At 37.8% G+C, this 20827-nt stretch overlaps 2 protein-coding genes across 4 annotated transcripts in view; one reads left to right on the forward strand and one right to left on the reverse strand.

The window, feature by feature from the left end:
* Positions 1-1797: 1797 nt before the first annotated feature.
* Positions 1798-7859, reverse strand: LOC127441542 (glucagon family neuropeptides-like). 2 transcript variants are annotated; one of them, XM_051699086.1, is made up of 5 exons: positions 7507-7859; positions 6973-7077; positions 5744-5878; positions 5246-5350; positions 1798-4731 (listed from the first exon to the last, which is right to left on the reverse strand). In XM_051699086.1, exons 2-5 carry the CDS (start codon positions 7074-7076, stop codon positions 4548-4550), a joined length of 528 nt encoding a protein of 175 aa, XP_051555046.1. In that variant the 5' UTR covers position 7077; positions 7507-7859; the 3' UTR covers positions 1798-4547. The 2 variants fall into 2 exon arrangements, with proteins under 2 accessions (XP_051555046.1, XP_051555047.1); XM_051699087.1 differs by lacking the exon at positions 5246-5350 and having other exon boundaries at positions 7507-7813.
* Positions 7860-12067: 4208 nt separating this feature from the next.
* Positions 12068-20827, forward strand: part of yes1 (YES proto-oncogene 1, Src family tyrosine kinase) — a 52339-nt gene continuing 43579 nt past the window's right edge. Inside the window, exons 1-2 of one of the 2 annotated variants that reach the window (XM_051698248.1) lie at positions 12068-12572; positions 17336-17390. The gene's annotated coding sequence lies outside the window, so the exon portion shown is untranslated. The remainder of the gene's footprint in view (positions 12573-17335; positions 17391-20827) is intronic. The other variant, XM_051698247.1, reaches the window with a different exon arrangement.

The raw sequence follows: 20827 nt of genomic DNA on the forward strand, positions 1-20827 counted from the left end.
GTGAAGAAGTGATTCCATTAGCACTTGTCTTCAAGACCCCTTTCAAAAGATTTTTCAAAGCATAGTTTTTACGAGTGTCACACAGTGTATTAAGAGATAAACAACAAGTGACTCTTTGCCCATTATGACCTCACTTCCAAAGTGATTGACTAAGGGTCTCATCCCTGAAGGAGATATGACTGAGGGAAGGCTGGGAGGAAGGAAAGAAGTTTGTCAGAAGTATGAGAAGAGACTGTGTGGTGAGGTCTCTACTGTCTCACTGTGTAAGTTATAAAGCTTTTTGTCCAGGATGGACAAAAGAGTGTTGTTAGAGGCAAAGCCAAAATATTGTGATCAGAGGAATCTGCTGTACTAGTGATGCTGATAGATTATTCATCTGTCTGCAGTAAACCAGGCCTAAGGCCAAAGTTATTTGTTACACATGCCTCTACTGTATATCAAGAGCCCTGCCCTTGGTGTTTCATCGGCTCAAATGGAAAACTGTTGATTGAGATAGTTTTATTTATTTATTTATTTTTACAAATTAAGCTCAATCAACAACATTTGTGGCATTATGTTGATTAATACAAAAATAATTGACCCATCCCTCATTTAAAGTAAAAAGCAAAATTCACAGTTACAGTAAGGCACTTACAATGGAAGTAAATGGGGCCAGTCTATAAAAATTAAAATACACACTGTTTCAAAAGTACAGCCACAAGACGTAAACATTATACCATATGTGTTAACATGATGTTAACTGGTAAATGCTGTAACTTTTATCACACTATTATCATTTTAACTTGTATGATGTTTACGTCTTGTGTCTATACTTTTGAAACAGTGTGTTTTTTAACATTTATGGACTGTGCCCATTCATTTCCATTGTAAGTGCCTCACTGTAACAGCGTTTTTTTTATTAATATTATTTTTTTTATTATTATTATTATTTTATGAGAGACAAGTCAAAATAATAATTATTGTTAGAATTATTATTTTTTTGGTAATCTGCATTATGCATCAAATGCTGTTGATTAAGTAGTGCTTTTGAAGCTTTACAGAAGTTTCACTTTAAAGTAATATTTGACAGAGTGATCAACAACTAACTGAATGGTTATAAAGAAAATGTATGATATCGGTTTCATTTCATAACTTACAGACTTACCTCTATAGTTGACTGGGAATGATTCCAGACTGTACCTTCATTGGCAGTTTTCAAACATGTGTTAACTGAATGCATCTCCAGTGCTTTGGGCCTTGAGCCACCTTAATAGCTGGACAATACTGAGCTTGTGTAATCTTCTTTCACCACTGTAGTTTTGTACATAGATATATCTGACATAGCAGATCATTTAATTTGAGTCCTTTTGGTTTTTTACACACATGTAAATGTTTGTGTTTGTATTTATTTATAGTACCGGTATGAGTAAAATGGGACTCTGTGTCCATGTATGCATACGTCTTCCTGCCAGTGTTTAAGTGGGTGGTTCATTGATGGCTGCTTTTGGTCTAGCTGACCGGGATTATTGACACAGTGTTCTTCTTAATGTTCTGAATATTGTGTGTATAAATTAAAGCCATGTCACAATTACTCAGCTCACCTACAGTGATATATAAAGATACAGAGTATCTGAATTATACTAATTACACATATTTAACAGCAGTGGATTTGGTCTATCATTAGTGTCACAGCATGAGCCTTGCTTGTGTGGTTGTGTGGATGAAAGTGGCCTTATCAAGCAGCACACGAACTGTATGTTCACGTGAGCTAATGCATTTATAGAGGAACGTTCCAAAGATTAGACATCAATTAGAATGTGTTGTTTACAAAAAATTTATTCATACAAATCTTACAACACTTTTTTAACATTTAAAAATGTCACCCCCTAAGGAGTTATATGTGTTAATATGATGATGTCACTTGCTAATATTCACTTGTCACATATAATGTTTCAGGTATAGATAAAACTTTCACATTAAGGCTTTCGGCGCTTTCAGAAATGTACACAACAGGCTGTGCTGTGACCTGGGATCCATCAGGTTTTCCGTTCGCTGTCAAAAAACCCTCAAGCAATGCAACAAGAAACAACACAAAACCTATGTGGGCATCATGGGCCTCTACACACGTTGGGCTACAATGAGATAGTTACTAGTAGAGCGAAATAAAAACACGTGCTTGCCACATTTACACACATTCATCAGCTTAAACAATCCAGACAATTAATACTTTTACCATTTACACCAGTTCAGTAATAGACTTGATCACAATATACGCTGGCCATGCTTTTCAGCTCTAACTAAATAATTTGTTGAACCAAGTTTCAAAGAAAAGGAGAGGGAAAGTAAAGATGAAGTTAGTGAAATGGAACCTAATAGTTTTGCAGCATTGTAGGGCCACTAAAATTGCCATCCATGATAAGTGGCGATTTTTTATCAGAAGTTGTCACAAGGCACCTAAGCCAATAATCACAATCTTTCATAACATCATTACGTTGACACACTTGCACATGCATTCACTCACCCACCCGCCTAATAGACACACACATAGTCCTTGCATAACACTCTCAGAGACACATCCTTACTCACATAAAGCCTGGGGGACAATGCCAAATTGAAGAAAGATTGATTTCATGCCTGGGACAACGGTTTTGGTGGATGAATAAGACCTGATTTCCATATCAGGAAAAATATACTAAATCAATACAGGCATAACCAAAACATGTATAATAAAACAGAGAAAGAAAAAGACAAAGAACAGAAAAACCACCAGATGAGTTTGCAGTGTGTCCCTCCCTAATGACGATGAATCTAGTGTCTGTCACTCATCTAAACATACAGTACAAGAGGAAGTCTATCTTGAACATGCAATAGCTCAATCTGGCTATAAAGATAATGAAAATGGCAATGGTCCCTCCGAGGTTCACAAGGATCTCCCCCCTTTGTTCTTGCTGGCCTCCCCATTCTCTCTGTCTCACATTCCTTTGGTCATCAGCACTAATTACAGATCAGCATTAATGTAATAAATTCTTTTTCTAGGTCTACTATGAGGCGATGAAACTGTTAAGCATACTTTATCCTATCTCTGCAGAATTAAGCGATTTTTAATTGTGTCTGTAGCCTCTAAGACAGTACCACCACTGAAGAAGATTTCACAAGTACCATCCACTACATTTGCTGTAGATTACACAGATGGAGAGATTTCACCTTTTATTTCTTGACTGGCACATTTTAACACACAGCCTTAACACAAGATTTTAATATTGAGGCGGCGTTGAATGATGTCATAATTTCAGTCAATAACTGATATTGGTTTAGTCTAGCTGCAGAGAGCACATACCAAAGCATTCACAGCTTCTGCAATACTAAGAGAACATAAGAACCGCCAGTATGAAACAATGCAAAGCCATCCACAAAGGTATTGAAAACATGCAAAGGACTGAGAGTGCAACATGGCAATTCCACATAAAATTTTAGGGGCTCAGTTGAGCATGCATGCAGCAGATACACTGGATCGGAAAAAGTGGTGAGCTGCATGCAAAATTACGGATCCTGCACCATGGCGGGAACATCATTAGGAAGAAGAATGGAGCATGCATTTAAGAATGTTAGGACTTGTTCAGTTGCATTAAATTTGTAATTGTTTTTCTTGTGACACACACAAACAAACATAATGCTTCCTCAGAGGCGAATCTTTTCTGATCGCTGATGGAAGGACCAACACACTGAGCATGGAACAGAATGGAAACATTAAACTGCATGAAAAACAAAGAAGTGCAAAGGACATGCATGCATACATTAAGTATAGCATGCACAGAGATGAAGAAGGGATGTAAATAACTGAATTAAACAGTAGGGGGAAAAGCCACCAAGACCTTACTCAACCTTACAGTTACTCTAGTGTCATTTATTTATTTATTTTTATTTATTTTATTTTTTTTCTGCAATCAGGCATACTGGCTCCAATCACAAAACACAGGTGAGACAATCACATTCCATCTGGTTAAGACAAGGTGATTTGAAGTACATTTCAAATGAGTGGGCTAAGAAAGAGGGAATCATGCCAGCTACATCCCTCTCCAACTCCCCCTTTACATCCCTGGGCAGACTTTGGATAAAATAAGACTCTTTTCTTTTTTAGCAGATTACAAAAATAAGTATAACATTCAGCACTTTGATTGTCTTTTTAAAATCTATTTATTTTCTGCATATGATGATGACTTTGAAAAGATATCAGGCGCATAAACGTTCAAGGTGCACATTTTTTCTTCTTCTTCTTTTTTCTTTCTCCTGATGATTTTTGTTATCTTTTGTTTTCAACATATATAGCTATATACATGAAACTAAACGGTTGGTCCACAAAGTATAACTGTGCGGTTTCAAGTGCTTTTGTACAAAAAGAAAAACAATGTTATTAGTAAAATATTCATTTTAATGGCTTTACTTCATACATAAATACATGTTTAAAGAACACAGGCGCGAGCCACTGATTAATCAGTTATATCAGAATGACTTTGATCTTAGGATTGAATGTACACATGGGAGGGCAGTTGGGGGCAGTTTCGTCAGCGCTACAAATAAGCAAATCGGCGTCCTTTGTTTTTAACTCTCTGTCTGTACCTTCGTCCCAGGACCGCTGCTAAATACTTCTTGACGGCCATCTGTTTTCGGTAGCGACTGTAAATGTCGGTGAAGATTCCGTCCGAGTGCCTTTTTGATAACGGTTCCGATTCGTCTTCTTCGCTGCTTCCTCCGCTGCAAATAAATAAACTATTATTAGGCTGCTGACTGGCATAGAAAATGTGTTAACAGGTTTCAGCAAATCCTAAATATTCCTGGCAATGCAAACATATTTTAAAATTTTATTGTCTAATTAAAAAAGGTAGCCTATCTCAGACATTTTATTTCGTTAACATTACAACGAAATACGAGCTACAAATCGAAAGAATATCCCGTAGACAAGCCTCATAAATTATGTATGTTGTAAATGAAATGTATTCTGGCGCATTGCCTCTCGACAGTTTTTCTCTGACAATAGGCAACATTTTCGTGCAGCACATACAATAATAACAATAATAATAAAAACTTTTTATTTATCATGTTTAATCTCGAATAGTTCACAATGAAATTCCACGCCCATGCGAGCCCACAGACAAAGGAAAAATTAAGACACGAGAAAGTCAAAACAGGACAACGATGACATCTCCACTGAAAATAAGAGGGGTGAAAACAAAGATGACGGCAGATAAACGCTTAAAATTGCCCTTACCCTACATGAACTGCCATCAGAGAATGCAGATATTTTCGTGCTGATAACTGAACCAGGATGTCCCTCAAGGCTCTATCTAATAATCCATCTGCATGCCTTTCCGTTCTAAGATAAAACGCCAAACACATTATATCAGTGATGAAATACCACAGAACACGTTCAATTTATGTTTCCTTTTTTTTTTTTTTTTCTTGCAGAGTAATCAGCCTGATTTAATATAGCCCACTTCTCTCGGTTAAACGCGAATACTATCGATTTCCCTAGTAAATCTGTCAATCGATCGGTCAACTATCTATCTATCTATCTATCTATCTATCTATCTATCTATCTATGCTATGCACTTTGATAAAAAAAAAATATCATCAGCAACAATAAACAGAAAAAAAAACAGCAAAGGAAAAAAAAGCTGGGAAACAAAACGAACAGACATAGCGTAACAACAAATAAACATAATGACAATGGGTTCAAATAAGACATAGCAAGTCTAAAACAATGCACCTTTTCTCTAGTGGATAGTATAGCGTGTAACTGTCATCCGTAAGAGATGGAGGACTTCGTATAGCAATTTGATCAGTGCCAAAAGCCAGGTCGCTAAATGAGTTTCCGTCTTCGTCAAATGCATCATTCTCTAGTCTGAAATTAGAACAAAAAGGATTAATTGCATTGGATAATTCATTATTTAGTCACCAAAGTAAGATGTCTACGTTTTTTTTCTCTCTCTCTCTCTATAATTTAAAAAAAATGTACCCATTTTTTTCATATGCAATATGAATAAAAAACAAAACAAAACAAAACAAAAAAAAACATGGAGATTATTAAAAATATACACTTTACTCAATACAGGTTTATGGATCAAACTGATTCTTACGAATCGGTTCAGTGGCGCATTCATAGAAACAGAATGTCTCATCACTGTGTTATCTTCTGGGGGGGGGGGGGGGGGGGGGGGGGGTAAATGAGAGAATATTCGATAGCCTACCTATTCATTCAGTTTAATAGATTGGAGCCTATTTAAATTATTTGGAGGCGATCCTTCGCAGTTATTTAAAGCATACAAATCATAATAAAGTTTAGGCTACTATTTTAGATAAAGCTTTGCCCCAAAACGAGATCTGATGTTGACTTGTGAAAGCTAGGCTACTAGGTATTATTAAGCTTATATTGTCATTATAATCTTACACCAGTAAAATCACAGAGCATACCCGCACTGAGCATTCTCATTCGTTTTCCGTCGGTTTGTACAGTGACGCCACTGTACCGTCATCTTACGGGCCACACGTTACATTCATTGGTTTCTCATTTTCATACTAGCAGCACTGCATCTGCCTGTCCCGATGGAGACATTCCTTCTTAGCAATGCGAACGCCCTCCCACATTGCGCTTGCACTGTAGCCTTGCAAACACTCGGAGGGAAATCTCATGGGGCTGTTACTATTTGAAGCCTAATATGGAATAATACCACAAAGCTTATCATTTTCCACTTTATGTAATTTTCTGTCACACAATTATAAGGTTTTATTAAAGATTAACCCCTTTTTCTTTTCTTTTCTTTTTTTTTTTTTCTGTGTCCCGTGAGCAAGGTTTGATTGAGAAATCCGAAGACGATTCATTTCATCAACCGAGTGTTTAGACTGGGAAATAAAACTCCTCGTAAGCTATTGTCCCTATTTCAGTTTGAAAGAAAACCCATACGTTCAGTAGAAAAGCATACAGAGACATATACGTACCTCATCTTGGGAAAAGTCATCCCAATAGGCGTGCAATAGGCGCTGTAGTGCATCATGATTCCGTAGATGAGCAACGCTAAAGTCGCTTTACTAGATCTGGCCATGCTGTAAAGATACAAGAAAGTTAAATGAATCACTTAAAAATGTTTATGAAACACTGCAGACACTCCATCATACAGCCCATGTGAATTTACTAAATCATTCAGTTTATCTGACGCGTAATATGTAGCTATATTCGACATTAGTAAGATGCAAAAAACTATTGTTAAGAAAGCTTATACAAATCCAGATAGGCAAACCAGGACCAATGTTACTTTTTTACTTGTATTTTCCTTGCGTAAGATGACATTTGAAAAGTTTAAAGAATGCCATGCATGCACAACAGAATCCTTCTCGCGATGAGCCAAACGGCAAAACCGGGAAAATAAAAAACTAAAATAAAAATCCAGGTGTATGGGTGTCTTCGTATTATGAATCCTTGGTTTAAACCGAATAAAAGTGCCTTTTGCCCGCAAATGGAGGATTGCAACCTACCTATTGCAGAGTAGGTAGATCGAAATGCTGTTAGATGCGACTCGGGTGCGGCTGTGATTGTGTGAGAGAGATAGAAATCTTTCTCACGGCACCTCTTCCCTGAAGCGCCACCGTTCTTTCCTTATGTGCTCGTCGGTTCAACCCCTGCACTTGTCTTTTATACAACAGCCAATATAGACAAAATGACTTTGGCAAACAAAACCTCGGAGAAATCAACTGCGCTCGTTTGTCTACATATCTTTGTACAAAACTTTTTTTCTCCTGTGGTCCGATTACCTCGGATTTTTATCCACGAATAGGGAGTCTCGCCTTTTTTTCAATAAGTCACATTAAGTATGCCATAGACGTCATCAACCCTTCCTCCCGGAATATAATAGTACAGTTCCTTCCTCATCATTGAACGAGTCACACACATAAACCTCAACTGGAACTTTCATCAAAGCGTAATTTCTGGAGAAAGGACAATTTGCAATTTTTTTTTTTTTTTTTTTTTCAACATTACATGACAATGTGACTATCAATTAAGATCAGCTGTCCGTGGGTGGTTTCGAGGTCCCAACCCACATCACTCACTTCATACATACACTTAGCAGCACGCACTGTTGAGCTGAGCAATGATGAGACAATAGAGGTTGGACACGACAACAAAAATAGCCATGTTCAAAAATGCTGCATTTGTCACAGGGTCAAAGGCTGGGAGCTGTCCACCACTGCGGTGCTGAAATTTGCTCATGTATGAAAATATAGTCCACTCGTATTTGACTTCACCTAGGGGATATATTTTATATCGATTTAAAAAACAGTTTGTTGTTTACACAATTCCTGATACTCTTTGCTTTATGAAACACAATAATTAAAAGACAAGCTTTATCAGTCTATTCTGTTGTAGACTAATGGCACATGCGTCGTGGTTTTCTTTGTTGAACGGAAATTATTGCGTCTGATGTCTTCTTTAGCAGTGGCTATGGAATGCAAACATATATTTGCATGTTCCACTTATATCCTTAATATATACACCTGTGGGGTTTTCTTTCTATCAGGCTATCAAAAGCAAATCATTATTAGTAAAGCAGAGTACTTTTGTTGTAGTGTTGTGAACATACTGGATCTCTGGTGCATTCACTGGCTTTTTCCGCACACGTGTGACGAAGACTAGAGTCGTGATCCACCGATTAATGTAGTATGAATGAATTCATATGTGCGTTTAGTGAACTCTCAAGTTCTACTATAAGTCATCGCTAGGCATGTATACTCACTCATCCCGTTACTAGTGCGTGATTTAGTTGAAGAATGAATCTGCGCGTTTTTACCTCAATACTGCCACCACGTGGTTCTGATTTGAAAGCAAACACAACAGCGTTACGCTTTCTTGTTCCCAGAGTTTGATTTCATTGGAGCACGAGCACCTGTGGAGGTAAAAATAATAATAATTATAATAATAATAATAAAAATGGAATAACAAATTTTGAGACACGTGACTGTACTAGCGTGCATCACATTTTTAAGTTTTTTATTCACCAAATTACAGCATTTTTCCAATGTGACAAAATCATATAGCATTTGAGTCTGTTTCTCTCTTCCATTTCTCCTCAGGTCAGTGTGAATGTGTCATTTATAAAACATTGCTAATATACGGTTAATGCTCAGGAAAACTTCATAAACAACAAATTCTTGTATTTTTCTTTTTTCCCCCTCTCTATATCTAAAAGTCAGCATGGGCCTCAGACTGTTCATCACTTTTCTGGGGCAAAATATAGTTGTATGCAGATATATTGTATTTGCAAAGTGTGTATCGGTCCTATATGTTTAAGTGTAGCCTATTCTTTTAATCCTTTTTATTAATAGATGCCAAATAGTAATAATAATAATTTAGAAGTTTTCGGTTCACACATAAGAACATTTGCAGGAAAGTGAGGAAAGACATGGAATACTGTAAATTAAGCAAATGAGAGATACTGGAATGCATGCTATTATGGACAATGTGTGAGTCAAGAGGAATAATTGTTTACAGTAAAGCTATTATGTTGCTTCCTCTGGGTATCAACTGGAGGCCTTCCTCTGAGTATCAACAGGAGTGAAAGTGTGTCCTTAATTACAGTGGGAGGCAGTTGATGTTTCGTCACATGTTCGTCTCCTGTGTGACTGCAGATGGTGGTCATTTAAATTTTCCAACTGGTGATTTATGGATTCCCCAAAGGATGGACATGCCCTCACCATGACGCACACATAGGCCTGCTTACAGCATGAAACCTCTCTTAAAACAGTTTCAGTAATGCTGTTGCTCTTGCTTCTGGTTACTATTCTGATTTAATTTAAACAAATGATTAGATAATATTTTAATTATAAAAAATAAAATATATAATAATTGCATTGCATTAATTATTATTATATATAAATTTATCATTATTTAAGTTACTTTAAGTTATTATTTAAATTACATTTAGTTGAGTTTACAAATGCCATTAATCTATATGCAAATACAGGTAGTTAAAGGTTTAAGACAAAGTTGGTGTATTATCATATCTCTCCTGCTTGTTAAAGAGAGAGGAAAAAACAGGTCTTGCTGCCTTAGGACCTGCATAGCTTGCTATCGTCAATGGAAAAATAAATCCCCAAGTTTATTAAGACATTTTTCAGGAGAATATAATGCCATCAGTCTGTCAAAGTTCAACAGAAGTTGGGTGATGATGCAACAGGACAATGAACAAAAGCACCCTTCTGAAGTAGCCCAGTCACTGAGTTCTGACCTCAGTCCGATTGAGATGCTTTGGCATGAACACAAAAGAGCAATTCGTTCCAGACATCCCAAGGTTATTGGGATAACACACTTTTGCAAATGTGAACAGTGCAAAATTCCTCCTTATCGATGTGCAGGTCTGATCTGCAAATACTGGAATCATAATGGAAGGGTCAACCAGTTATTAAAGGCACACTCAGTAATTTTATCCTGATTAAAAAAGTTTTCTTCATAAAGAAATAAACTATAATTTTAAACATGTGTAAAATCATGGCCACTCATAAAATATGAAGACTCAGTAACCTTATAAAAGATGTTTTATTCTACATTGAGGGGGTCCCCTCATGAGGGCTCCCATGTTAGTATCACATAGCTGAATACTGCATGCTTAATCTCAGTAACCACCCTGTTATTGGACATTTTCATGATTAAATTAATCATGGCTGACTGTGAATAGTGAATATCACATTGGTAACTAAAAACTGAGTTATTGAGTTTGAATGATGCTGCATCCATGTAGGTGTCAGTGTAAGTCCAAGACAACATAGGCTTACATAATTACTGTGTGCACCTTTACAAAAAATTACTTTTTCATCCAAGTGCTGAGAATGTTCATATCACCTGCAAACAGAACATGATGCATACACAACAAAATAAGTAATATGCACATGATACATAACAGAAGTGAGGTATCTAATGGGTGAATTCTGTTAGTTTAGGTGCAATTCTGACAGTTTAACTTCGTAATGGAAGAACAATTAGGCTGTAGTGTGATAAACCTCCATTTAATGTCAGCATTTACAGTACCAATGGAGTAAGCTTTCAGTTTTTTCATAGTCACCTGAATGGTGTACTGTAAATGTTAAAGGGATAGTTCACCCAAAAACGAACATTCAGAAATGTTTTACTCACCCCTGTGTTGTTATAACCCCAGATGAATTTCTTTCTTTTTCTTAACTTAACATAATGTGCTCAGTGATGTCATACAATGGCAGTTTATGGTGACTACCTCTTCAAGCTTCAAAAGAATGCAAAAGTACAATTCAGAAGTCTAATAAATTATTCCATGAGACTCATGATTGTTCTAAAAGCATAGGTGAGAAACAAACTGAAATCGAATGTATTATTTTGAGAAACTGCTGACCGACCATTGCTCTCCTGGGCACGAGAGCATCAGTTCAAGCAGCCACAATAAGGCTGGCCATAGAAATGCATTTATTCTCAGACTACAAACTCATCAGACATAATTAGTAAGTTCTGTTCTCTGGTTTGTGTGCAGATGTGTTGTGTTCTGTTGTTAGTATGGCTGTGGTGTACCTGTTTTTAAATAAACAAAGCTAATTTTCGGTTGAACACCCCATGTCGCGAGCAGTTGGCAACATAGACTTGCTCTCCTGTGCAGGGGTGGAGCTAGAGGGGGGACCACACCATTGACCACCCCACTCACAGCCGCATCTCTCGGTCCCGTGTGTCACTGTAACCCCCCACCCATCCACCCAGCCACGGGTGAACTTCCCTTTAAATTTTACTTAATTTAAAAAATATATATATTTATTAAATTTTAAACGTCTTACAAAATTTCAATTAGTTTTTTTTAAAGAAAAGTGAGGGGAAAATCAGTAGTTATTAGTTCATCTGGAGCTATGGGACACAGGCCCCCTGTCGAAACAAACGAATGCTTGAAAGCTGCAGTCATTTAGCCCACGGGAAGGGGGCGCTATAAGACTGAGCTAAACACTGGACGCCAAGAGTCGGCCAGTGTTTTTAGTTATCCTGGCATAACAGAAACACAAAAGCTGAATAATACACTTTAAAAGATCACGGACTCAGGGTCCGTCCTCGACTTGACGACTGAGAAACTGGGATTTCTTGCTATTCCCCATTCCCTGTGGCGGCCATATTGTGGGATGCGTTGTTGCAAGTTAAACCAATTCAGAGCGGAGGGAGGAGGCACATCTGCGGTAGTCCATCCACTATTCCTAGAGCTGTCTTTTGTCATGTAGCATAGCCACACAGTCTCTACCGGTTCCGGTTTAAAGGGTTTTGTTTGTCAGGGGTGATCACTGTTACTCTTTTTATACTGTTGCAAAGGAACAAAATCAAGTAACGTGACTGGATTCATAATTTCTATCACGGGTTTCCTTCTGTTGAGCACAGCATTTATTTATCTCGTTTCGTGAGGTTTTAACATGGTGAAGGAATGGGACAGACTGTGATTTTCGAGTTAAACACAACAATACCACATTGAGTGTTCCCCGAAACATTTAAAGAGGACGAAGCGGTCGGAAGGCGCATGTAACCTCAAGAAAAGAGTCCCGATTCGGTAAAGGTAAGAAACCAGATTCGAGCTCTGTTCCTTTCATGAAAGTCGAGTCAAATGGCCTAGTCTTCTCTCGCATTTGATTATGTGTTAAACGAGTAAGCTAGTGCTCGAAAACAACTGGGCGCTTAGTTCTGCGGGTGCTTGTCCAAACTGAGTACAAATCTCAGCGGCGGACATTTCTTTTATTTTCCCCGAAACTTGTTTTATTTCTCGAAAGAAGTTTCGAAGCCGTTGGACTACCGTGCTTGCTTCGGCACAGAATGAAACGTGGCTTCTTCAAGATCCCATCTCAACTGTAAATTTAAGTGGAAAATGTGTACGCGTCCCGTTCGCGAATAAATATTGATTCGTATGAACATCAGATTTACAAACTACCATTTAGTCTAATTTATGTCCGATTACGAGGAATTTTGGACAAATTTCAACAATGCAGGCCTGTAGTTTATTTAGAAGACACAGGCAACATAGAACGATTCATACTTTGGACCAACGTGCCTGACTCTCACTTTGATACATTGTGATCTCTCTCTCTCTCTCTCTCTCTCTCTCTCTCTCTCTCTCTCTCTCTCTCTCTCTCTCAATTAACTGTAACATTTCCTTTTGGTGTGTGTATTTTAACACTTTTTCAGCTTTGAATGACGTCTTGAAGGGGCTCGTGTCAGCTGTGAAATCTTAACAACAGGGCCGTACTGTGTGACTTACTGGACACAATCAACTTTTTCATAGACATGCATTATACTTCCTTTCCAGTCTATTGTAGTTCTAGCACAGTTAACTATAGACACCAGTTTTTGCCCCCACAATATTAAGTGTTTGTAACATTAATTCCAGTTGTTTACATGGTATAACTAATTCAAGCAAATCATAACAATGCAGTGTGAGTGCGTTCTCGCGTGCGCAAGCGCTAAAATAATCCTCCAGTAATCCTCCTGTGAGCACAACAAGCTCTGCCCCACTGGCTGATGCTGACTTGACTCTCAGCAAAGGGAATGAAGCCACCTTCAGCTCTCTGATCTGTTTCCAATCGATTATGTCTTTTGTATACCTCTTACTACCAGGTCATGCAGCTCTTGTTGAACTTATCAAACCAATAGGGGAGAGTGTGGCACAAACTAAACATTTTTGGGTTTCTTAAGTTTTTGTTAAGGCACTTGGGGTTCAAAGTATTTTTCTTTTATTCACATTCATTTTTACAAATGTCTGGTACAAATATGTGGACTTGTGTATACTTTTTTCACCATCTACCTGGAAAAAAGGGCAGTGAAATGTTACAACGTGCCCCATAGGTGGGGCGCATTGTAACATGACCATTATGACAGCTTAAAATCCCCCTCTAACAACTGTGTAACACAAAAAACACAGTTGGAAATTTTTACTTTTGCTACTTAAATGTGAACTTTTGGCGATATCTTCCAAAGTTTTTTTAATCTTGGCACATTCTTTCCTCTACACAGTGTTGATATAGCAACAAGTAAACAAATGAATATTCACCTTACCAGCATTTGTGGACACATTTAAACCATGTGTGTTACACTAGCCCCACATTAGTTTGTGCCCCGCTCTCCCCCTACTCTCTAAAATTGATTTGCATGTTTGAGTACATATTAAAATTTTCTACTTTAGTTTAGTAGCAGCATAAACACCACATGGCTTGCCTGAAACACAGGAATGAAGAACTATAAAGCAGTGGGGAGACTATGGAAATCTATCATTTAAGGGATTTTAGGTGCATAACTATGGATATAATGGCATTTTGTTTCTTTAGGTGTTTCTGAACTAGATATGAGAAGTGTGTTTAGAGTGCAAATGTTGGTGTCGGAATATTATGAGTTAAAAAGGCAGAAGTAGTGGTACTGTACATAGACTGGAAAAAAATAGATTACAACTTCTGTGCCTCTGAGTCAAGTCTATGCATCCCTTCCCCTCATGTCCATCTTATTTTGTCCGCTTGCACCCCTTACTCCAGCCTTTGACAGGCACAGCAGGTGGTTTTGTAGTATGAATGGACTCGGAAGGAAGTTAGTCCCCCTCCTTGCTTGGCTCTGATTGGCAGTGCAAGTTCCATAGCAGATATTAAAAGGAGCACACATTCAAACCTTAACACGCATTGCTCTCTGTTGAGCTGGTGATTTGTTGCCCTTAATCCATTTGATCTGACTAGTGCTGGCATGGGGCCCTGTGTTTCTTGTCATGTGGCATTCTGGTACTTTGACTGTTTAATCAGGCCTGAAAACATGCCTGACCATCAGTTACCACTATCATCGTGTAGCTGCCATGAGCAAGTTCCCATTGCCTTCTCTTCTCACTCTCTGCAGTTAAACTCTCATTAGAGCAGCAGGGCTGATGCTTCTAACAGAGCACATTCATAGCCTCTCATCAGCACTGAGGGGATAATGAGACATCTCAAATCTCATAATTAGGGAGTTCATATCAAATACATCAGAGTATTTGATTAGAATGTGGTTCAAATGCTCAGTGTGTAATATGATGTACCCAGGGCGGAGTGGAAGTGTCATTACTTCTCTGAGGCTGAGTCTGACATCACTGATATTGCGAGAAAAGTACAAATTACATCAGTAGTCCCATGGATAGACTTTCTTTTTTTTCATTTCAAAACTGCTTTTGAAATTTTGAAACTGCCCACACTATATAGTACATGCAGCCAGGAATTCGATGACGTATCATAGGGGTGTCAAACTCATTTTGGGTCGTGGGCCTGATTGGATAATTTTATCATATATTATCATATTTTATCAACTTTGTACACTACCATTTCGACATGACTGAGAGCAACTTGCAGAAAATCAAGTTTCTACCAAATCTCATTTGGTTATTCATAAAGTTATAGAAAACACCACTTGTGAAGCTCTAGTGAATTATGATAACACGCATGACAATTCATTAATGGCGCTGCATGTCATTTACTTTGTATGGTTAAGTATTCAGCTACAAAAGTTTAGAATTAAGCAATGTTGCATTCACATTGCGTGTAAATGTGAACTGTTCCGTGGAAATCAAGCTAACTAAACTTAGAGCAGAGATGGTCTGAAATCATTTGCAGCATTGTCATGGATGACACTATTCTTGCAGTTGCAAACTATTTTCAGATGACTGAAACAGCAGAAACAGTGAGCACTCTGCATGCGTGTGTTCCATGAGAAGCGCTGCGCTTATGTGCAGCAGAGTGCCTCTGAATACACAACCAATCAGATACGCACATCAGCGGCTTTATTCTTTCATCTGTTCTTCAAAATATAATCAAGTGTGTTTTTTTCAAATGCACGTCTTTGTGTCTGACAGCATTTCTACTTCACATATTAGTCACCCGCCACAGAAATAACCCACTGTAACACAGTTCAATGGAAAGGTGAGAACCAGCTTGATAATATAAATAATATTTAATGATTAACTAAAACAAAAGCACAAACACACACAGGTGTCGGACAGCTGTCCGTAACTCACTCACTGCCGTCTGCCAGCAGGTCATCCCAGTCTACCTGGATCAGGGGAGGGGACAAGGGGATAAAAAAAAAAAAAAAGGTTGTACCTAAACACCGTAACGGCGATCGTGCCAAATTAACAAAACATTTAAAAAGAGAGGGAAAAGGCCAACATGGAGCGGCAGCGGGAGAGAGAGAGAAAAAAAAAAATTTACTTGCCGGTTCTCTGATACGCCGTAGTCTGGTCCTCGGCCACTCCTCCACCCTCTAGTGGATGACAGCCGCTCCTCCCATTGTGGATCGGAGGCAGTCCTCCGGACCCTGGTGGATGGAACGCCCCGCCACGTTATTGGTGGACGGTAGGGGTCTCCCCCACCCCTGGCAGTGGTAACCGCTCCAGGTGGTTGGTTAGGAGCCCCTCCTCCCCTCGCGATCAGCGGCCATTCCTCCACTTCCAGGTGGCCGGGCTCCTCCGTCCTCTGGCGGATGGCCGCAGCTACTCCTTTGGGGTGTAACACCAGTGTAACACAGTTCAGTGGAAAGGAGGAGGTGAGAACCGGCTTGATAATATAAATAATATTTAATGATTAACTAAAACAAAAGCACAAACGCACACAGGTGTTGTACAGCTGTCCGTAACTCTCTCTCTGCCGCACTGCCGTCTCCCGTCGGCCCTTATCCCTCTCGGGCTAATCAGCCCAATTAGTTGCCGGGTGTGCGGAATCACGACCCGGCCCCGCCCTCTGCCCTGCCACACCCACCAAAATAAAATATCCACATTTGGTGGGTTGGTGGGTGCTAATTTTACTCTGAACAAAAGGAAATAACACTGAATTTACTAATTTCATAAACCAGAGGTTATATCACAAATACACAAATAGTTAGTTCAAGGGAATCAAGCAATAATATTTACAAGAAAAAGAGAGAACTGCTCAATTTTTTGCTGGAGCTTTAGCTTCAATAATAGTTCAGTGGGACGAAGCAATGAAACAGTTATTACATATAATATTTATCCTTGGACCTGTCCATGTTGTCATTATTTCTGTTAGAGAAACTTCACTTTGGGAACGTGTGGCCATGGAACTTGTCACCCTCAAACATGTGTGGTGTTCGCTGATACGCGTGACTCTGCGAGCGCTGAATGTCCTACGTAATTAAAAGAAATTCCACCGATCATGCAAGCTATAACGTAGCTACATGCAATGCCACACATTTAAATGTTCATCTGTTCTGCTGTGGCTAATAAAATAATAGTATAAATACATCTTACCCAAGTTACAGGCTAAATCAACGTGAATGTTTTTGAAACATTACTTATTTTTTCCGCAGATCATCCCGTGGGCCAGAGATAACTCCTTGGCTGGCCGGATCCGGTCTGCTGGCCGTAAGTTTGACACCCTTGACCAGGGGCGGACTGGGAAGAGAAATCGGCCCTGTTATCCTTTAAAGTCCATATAGAAGTTGAACAAATTTAGCAAAGAAAACTGGTTTCTTTTCTACTGAAGACTTAGACTGGAATTACTGTTAATTTTGCTGCTAGATTAACCAGTAGACTAGTTAATAGTAAAGTTTTTCTTAATAGACTATATACTAGGGATGTAAATTTTCAGACATTTTCATAATCGATCGTCGTGGAAATTAATGATAAATTAAATGCACGTGGAGGACACCAAATAATATGTGTATGTAGCATACTGTTTAAATATAATTATAATTATTGCACTTAAAAAAATCCAAGTATTGTCATTTTCCTCTTTAATATATTCTTAGTTCAGTGTATTTTAATACATTTAGGTTTAAGTTTTAAACATGTTTAGTGTGAATTTGTGAATTGTTTAATTACCGTTAATGAAATACTGTTAGTAATTACTTGTATACATATCTGAGTGTATGAAAACTTCACATTGTGGATTGTGGGTCGGGCTGCACAATTAATCGAAAAACTAATTGCGATTACGGCTGCCACGAAAATGTAATCGTGAAAACTGACGATTACAGCATTCAGTTTAAGTCTGCTCCTGTTGCGTCAATGGTTTCTATTTACAATGTGTTTTTGCAGCGGTTGAGTATTCTAACCAATCTCTAACATGTCCGTTGAGCAATGAAATGGCAATGGCCAATCAGAGCCTCTTAGATTAGTCCTCCGTCCTATCTGTAATGACAACTGATCCTAATGTGCAAGTTTTAAACCATCTGAATGCCCAGACGCTTGCTTTTTATTCTAGCTCTGTTTGCATGGCACACAAAAATTAATACTGTAAAAACATCACCTGACACTCGAAAAGAAGCCATAGAACAAGAACGAAAAGCACTTTGGAATTATTTTGGACTTATTGCATACTGCACAGCTCGCTTTGAACGTTGATGTTAAATACAATGCAAATGAGCAACACGACAAAACTAAAACGATCCCGTTCTAATCAAGGCACAGACGCAGTGTAAATAATTGATTTATTATGCTGATTAGACAGCTTTGTTTTTAATTAGAGCATTCGTGAGAGTTCAGAACATTGTGTGGCACATCATTGAGAGCTTGCGTCGAAATGCAGGTCTGAAACCTGCAGTGAGTGACAGCAGTCATTGTAATGGGAGAGTTTGTGGTGTTGCTTGATTTCTGTGTACAGTTTATTAAAAATGTAATAAGTTTTGTTTTGTCATGTTAATAAGTAGGCCAGTGTGAATTTGATTTGTACAAAATAGCAATAAAGTAATTCAGCTTAACTGTTCTAAGTGTGTTTTGGAGGTGTAGCCAACATAAAGAATATGGCATGAATAGCATATTTCAGAAATCACCGTCATTATTGCGTCTGCTCTAATAAGACCCATTTGCCTTGCAGCTGGTATTGGTAGATTTAAAATTTCACAAATCGCACAAACTCTGATCGCAAATTACTGTTTTTAATTTCCAAAGTGCAACCACTGAGGCCAAAAATGATCTAACGATGATCTTACATGAACAAGATCACCATTGAAGATCTAACGGGATGAATGGTCCCCTGTCTCGCCACCAAAGGGCTCACTGAACGCAGTAACTTGTCGATTTAAATCGGCTGTTAATAAGTTTGAATATTGAATATGCCATATTTACTTTATGTGGACTAATAATTTAAGCAGTAATTTAGCAAAAATGTAATTTATTCTATACCATAGATATCAATTTAAAATATTTTTTATTTGCCTTACCTTAACAAACATTATTACAATATAAAATACAATACAATATAATGCTTAGAAGAAACTGGAGTGCAGCTCATATCCACCATTGAAATCTGCTACTCTGAAGAACCACACGGTTGCTTGCTTTGTGCTGTAATTTAATATTTTAATCGACATTAATAATTGCGATTACAATATCAAGGACAATTATGATTTTTGCTATAATCGTGCAGCCCTAATCATGGGATATTTCTGACCTTTGGACATATTTGTTTAATTTGAAATTAGATCAAAACACGAGGCATAAATAGTGGCCTACATAACATAGCCTACCATTTCTCTGGTGCTGGCGAGATGTCAGCTTAATCTGCTTTTCTGGCAATTGCGATAGGTTGAGATGGAAAAAAAGACACCAGCAGATCAAAAGTTCTTGTTGTCGTTTTGTACTTTAACACACTATCACGGTTTAAGCACAGATAATAATGTGCATTCACAGAGAAACTCCCCAACACTGATTAGCCTACATTAAGCCCTCTTCAACTTCGGCTGCAGCTGTTTTGAATGAATGGAACTCTTAAGGAAAGTAGTCTCCGAACAGTTCGAGAAACACCTTATTTTCATCCTGCCTCCGTATACAACCCCCGAAGGCAGCATTTTCCTGTGTTCGGATGGAGCCTTCATCTGAGCGTTTTATGTCATGCGTACAAGCCTTAACATGCAGTGCCCGTGCCCTCTAGTGGCAGATGACTGTATAGCCAGCCTTATCAAAGTCTACTGCCATTATTACTGAATGCATTTATCCTGAAATTAATTAATCGACGATCGATAAGCTTAATTGATCAAATTATTAATCCAATTAATTGATTATGGACATTAACATCTCCTGTCTCACTCTCTGTTCAAGTTGAAAAGCAAAAAAACGTACTGTATTTAAGTTTGTGAAAAAAGTGGTTTCAATGTTTATATCGATCTATTTAAAATGGTGGCGGACTTCTACAAAAAAGACTCTTATGGAAAAATTACCACTTATTTTAATAAAGTAAAAGTGACAGTAATATTATATTGTACTGATATTCTACTGTTATTTTAAAATGATTATTTGCTGAATATAAGCAACTTATGCTTGGGTAATTTTTTTAAAATATTATTTTATTGAAAAAGCATGTTGAAATTACATGTATCAAATATGAGAGAACAGGCTTTTGTTTTATATCTCTCAATCACTATAAAAATATTGAAAATTCTTACATGTACTTTTTATAAGATATATTTAAAATGTGAACTAATATTTCTGTTTATTTTCATATATGCATCCTGCTCTGTCATTATAAAGATCTTATATTTTTACATTACAAGCTATGATGATGTCATCTTACCATAAATTCCTGAGACCCAGTGAAAAAAGTTTTACAATTTCCTTTTTCTTTTTAATTTTGTTTTTTTAATGTGAATATGGTGTTTGATGCATAAAATACATATAAAAATGTAATATTGAAATTGAATTTTTTAAATTTTTTTGTTTATATTATATTTGATGTGCTGTATCTCTGAAAAGCCCAGGGAGTCCTTCGATAATGCCCCAAGATTTACCACTTTTTTGAACATGTATGGGCTAAGAAAAACTTAAATAACATATGTCCTATACAAAAATTAATTGCTGGGCCT

This window comes from Myxocyprinus asiaticus, chromosome 5 (genome assembly GCF_019703515.2).
Source record: "Myxocyprinus asiaticus isolate MX2 ecotype Aquarium Trade chromosome 5, UBuf_Myxa_2, whole genome shotgun sequence".
Taxonomy (NCBI): Eukaryota; Metazoa; Chordata; class Actinopteri; order Cypriniformes; family Catostomidae; genus Myxocyprinus; species Myxocyprinus asiaticus.

Excerpts from the sequence above, each read along its gene's own strand:
- LOC127441542 (XM_051699086.1), bottom strand. The coding sequence starts at position 7,076 with ATGGCCAGATCTAGTAAAGCGACTTTAGCGTTGCTCATCTACGGAATC. Across the intron at positions 5,879-6,972 it reads ATGACTTTTCCCAAGATGAG|ACTAGAGAATGATGCATTTG; the intron begins GTACGTATATGT and ends TTCTAATTTCAG. Across the intron at positions 4,732-5,245 it reads CTGATGGCAGTTCATGTAGG|CGGAGGAAGCAGCGAAGAAG; the intron begins GTAAGGGCAATT and ends ATTTATTTGCAG.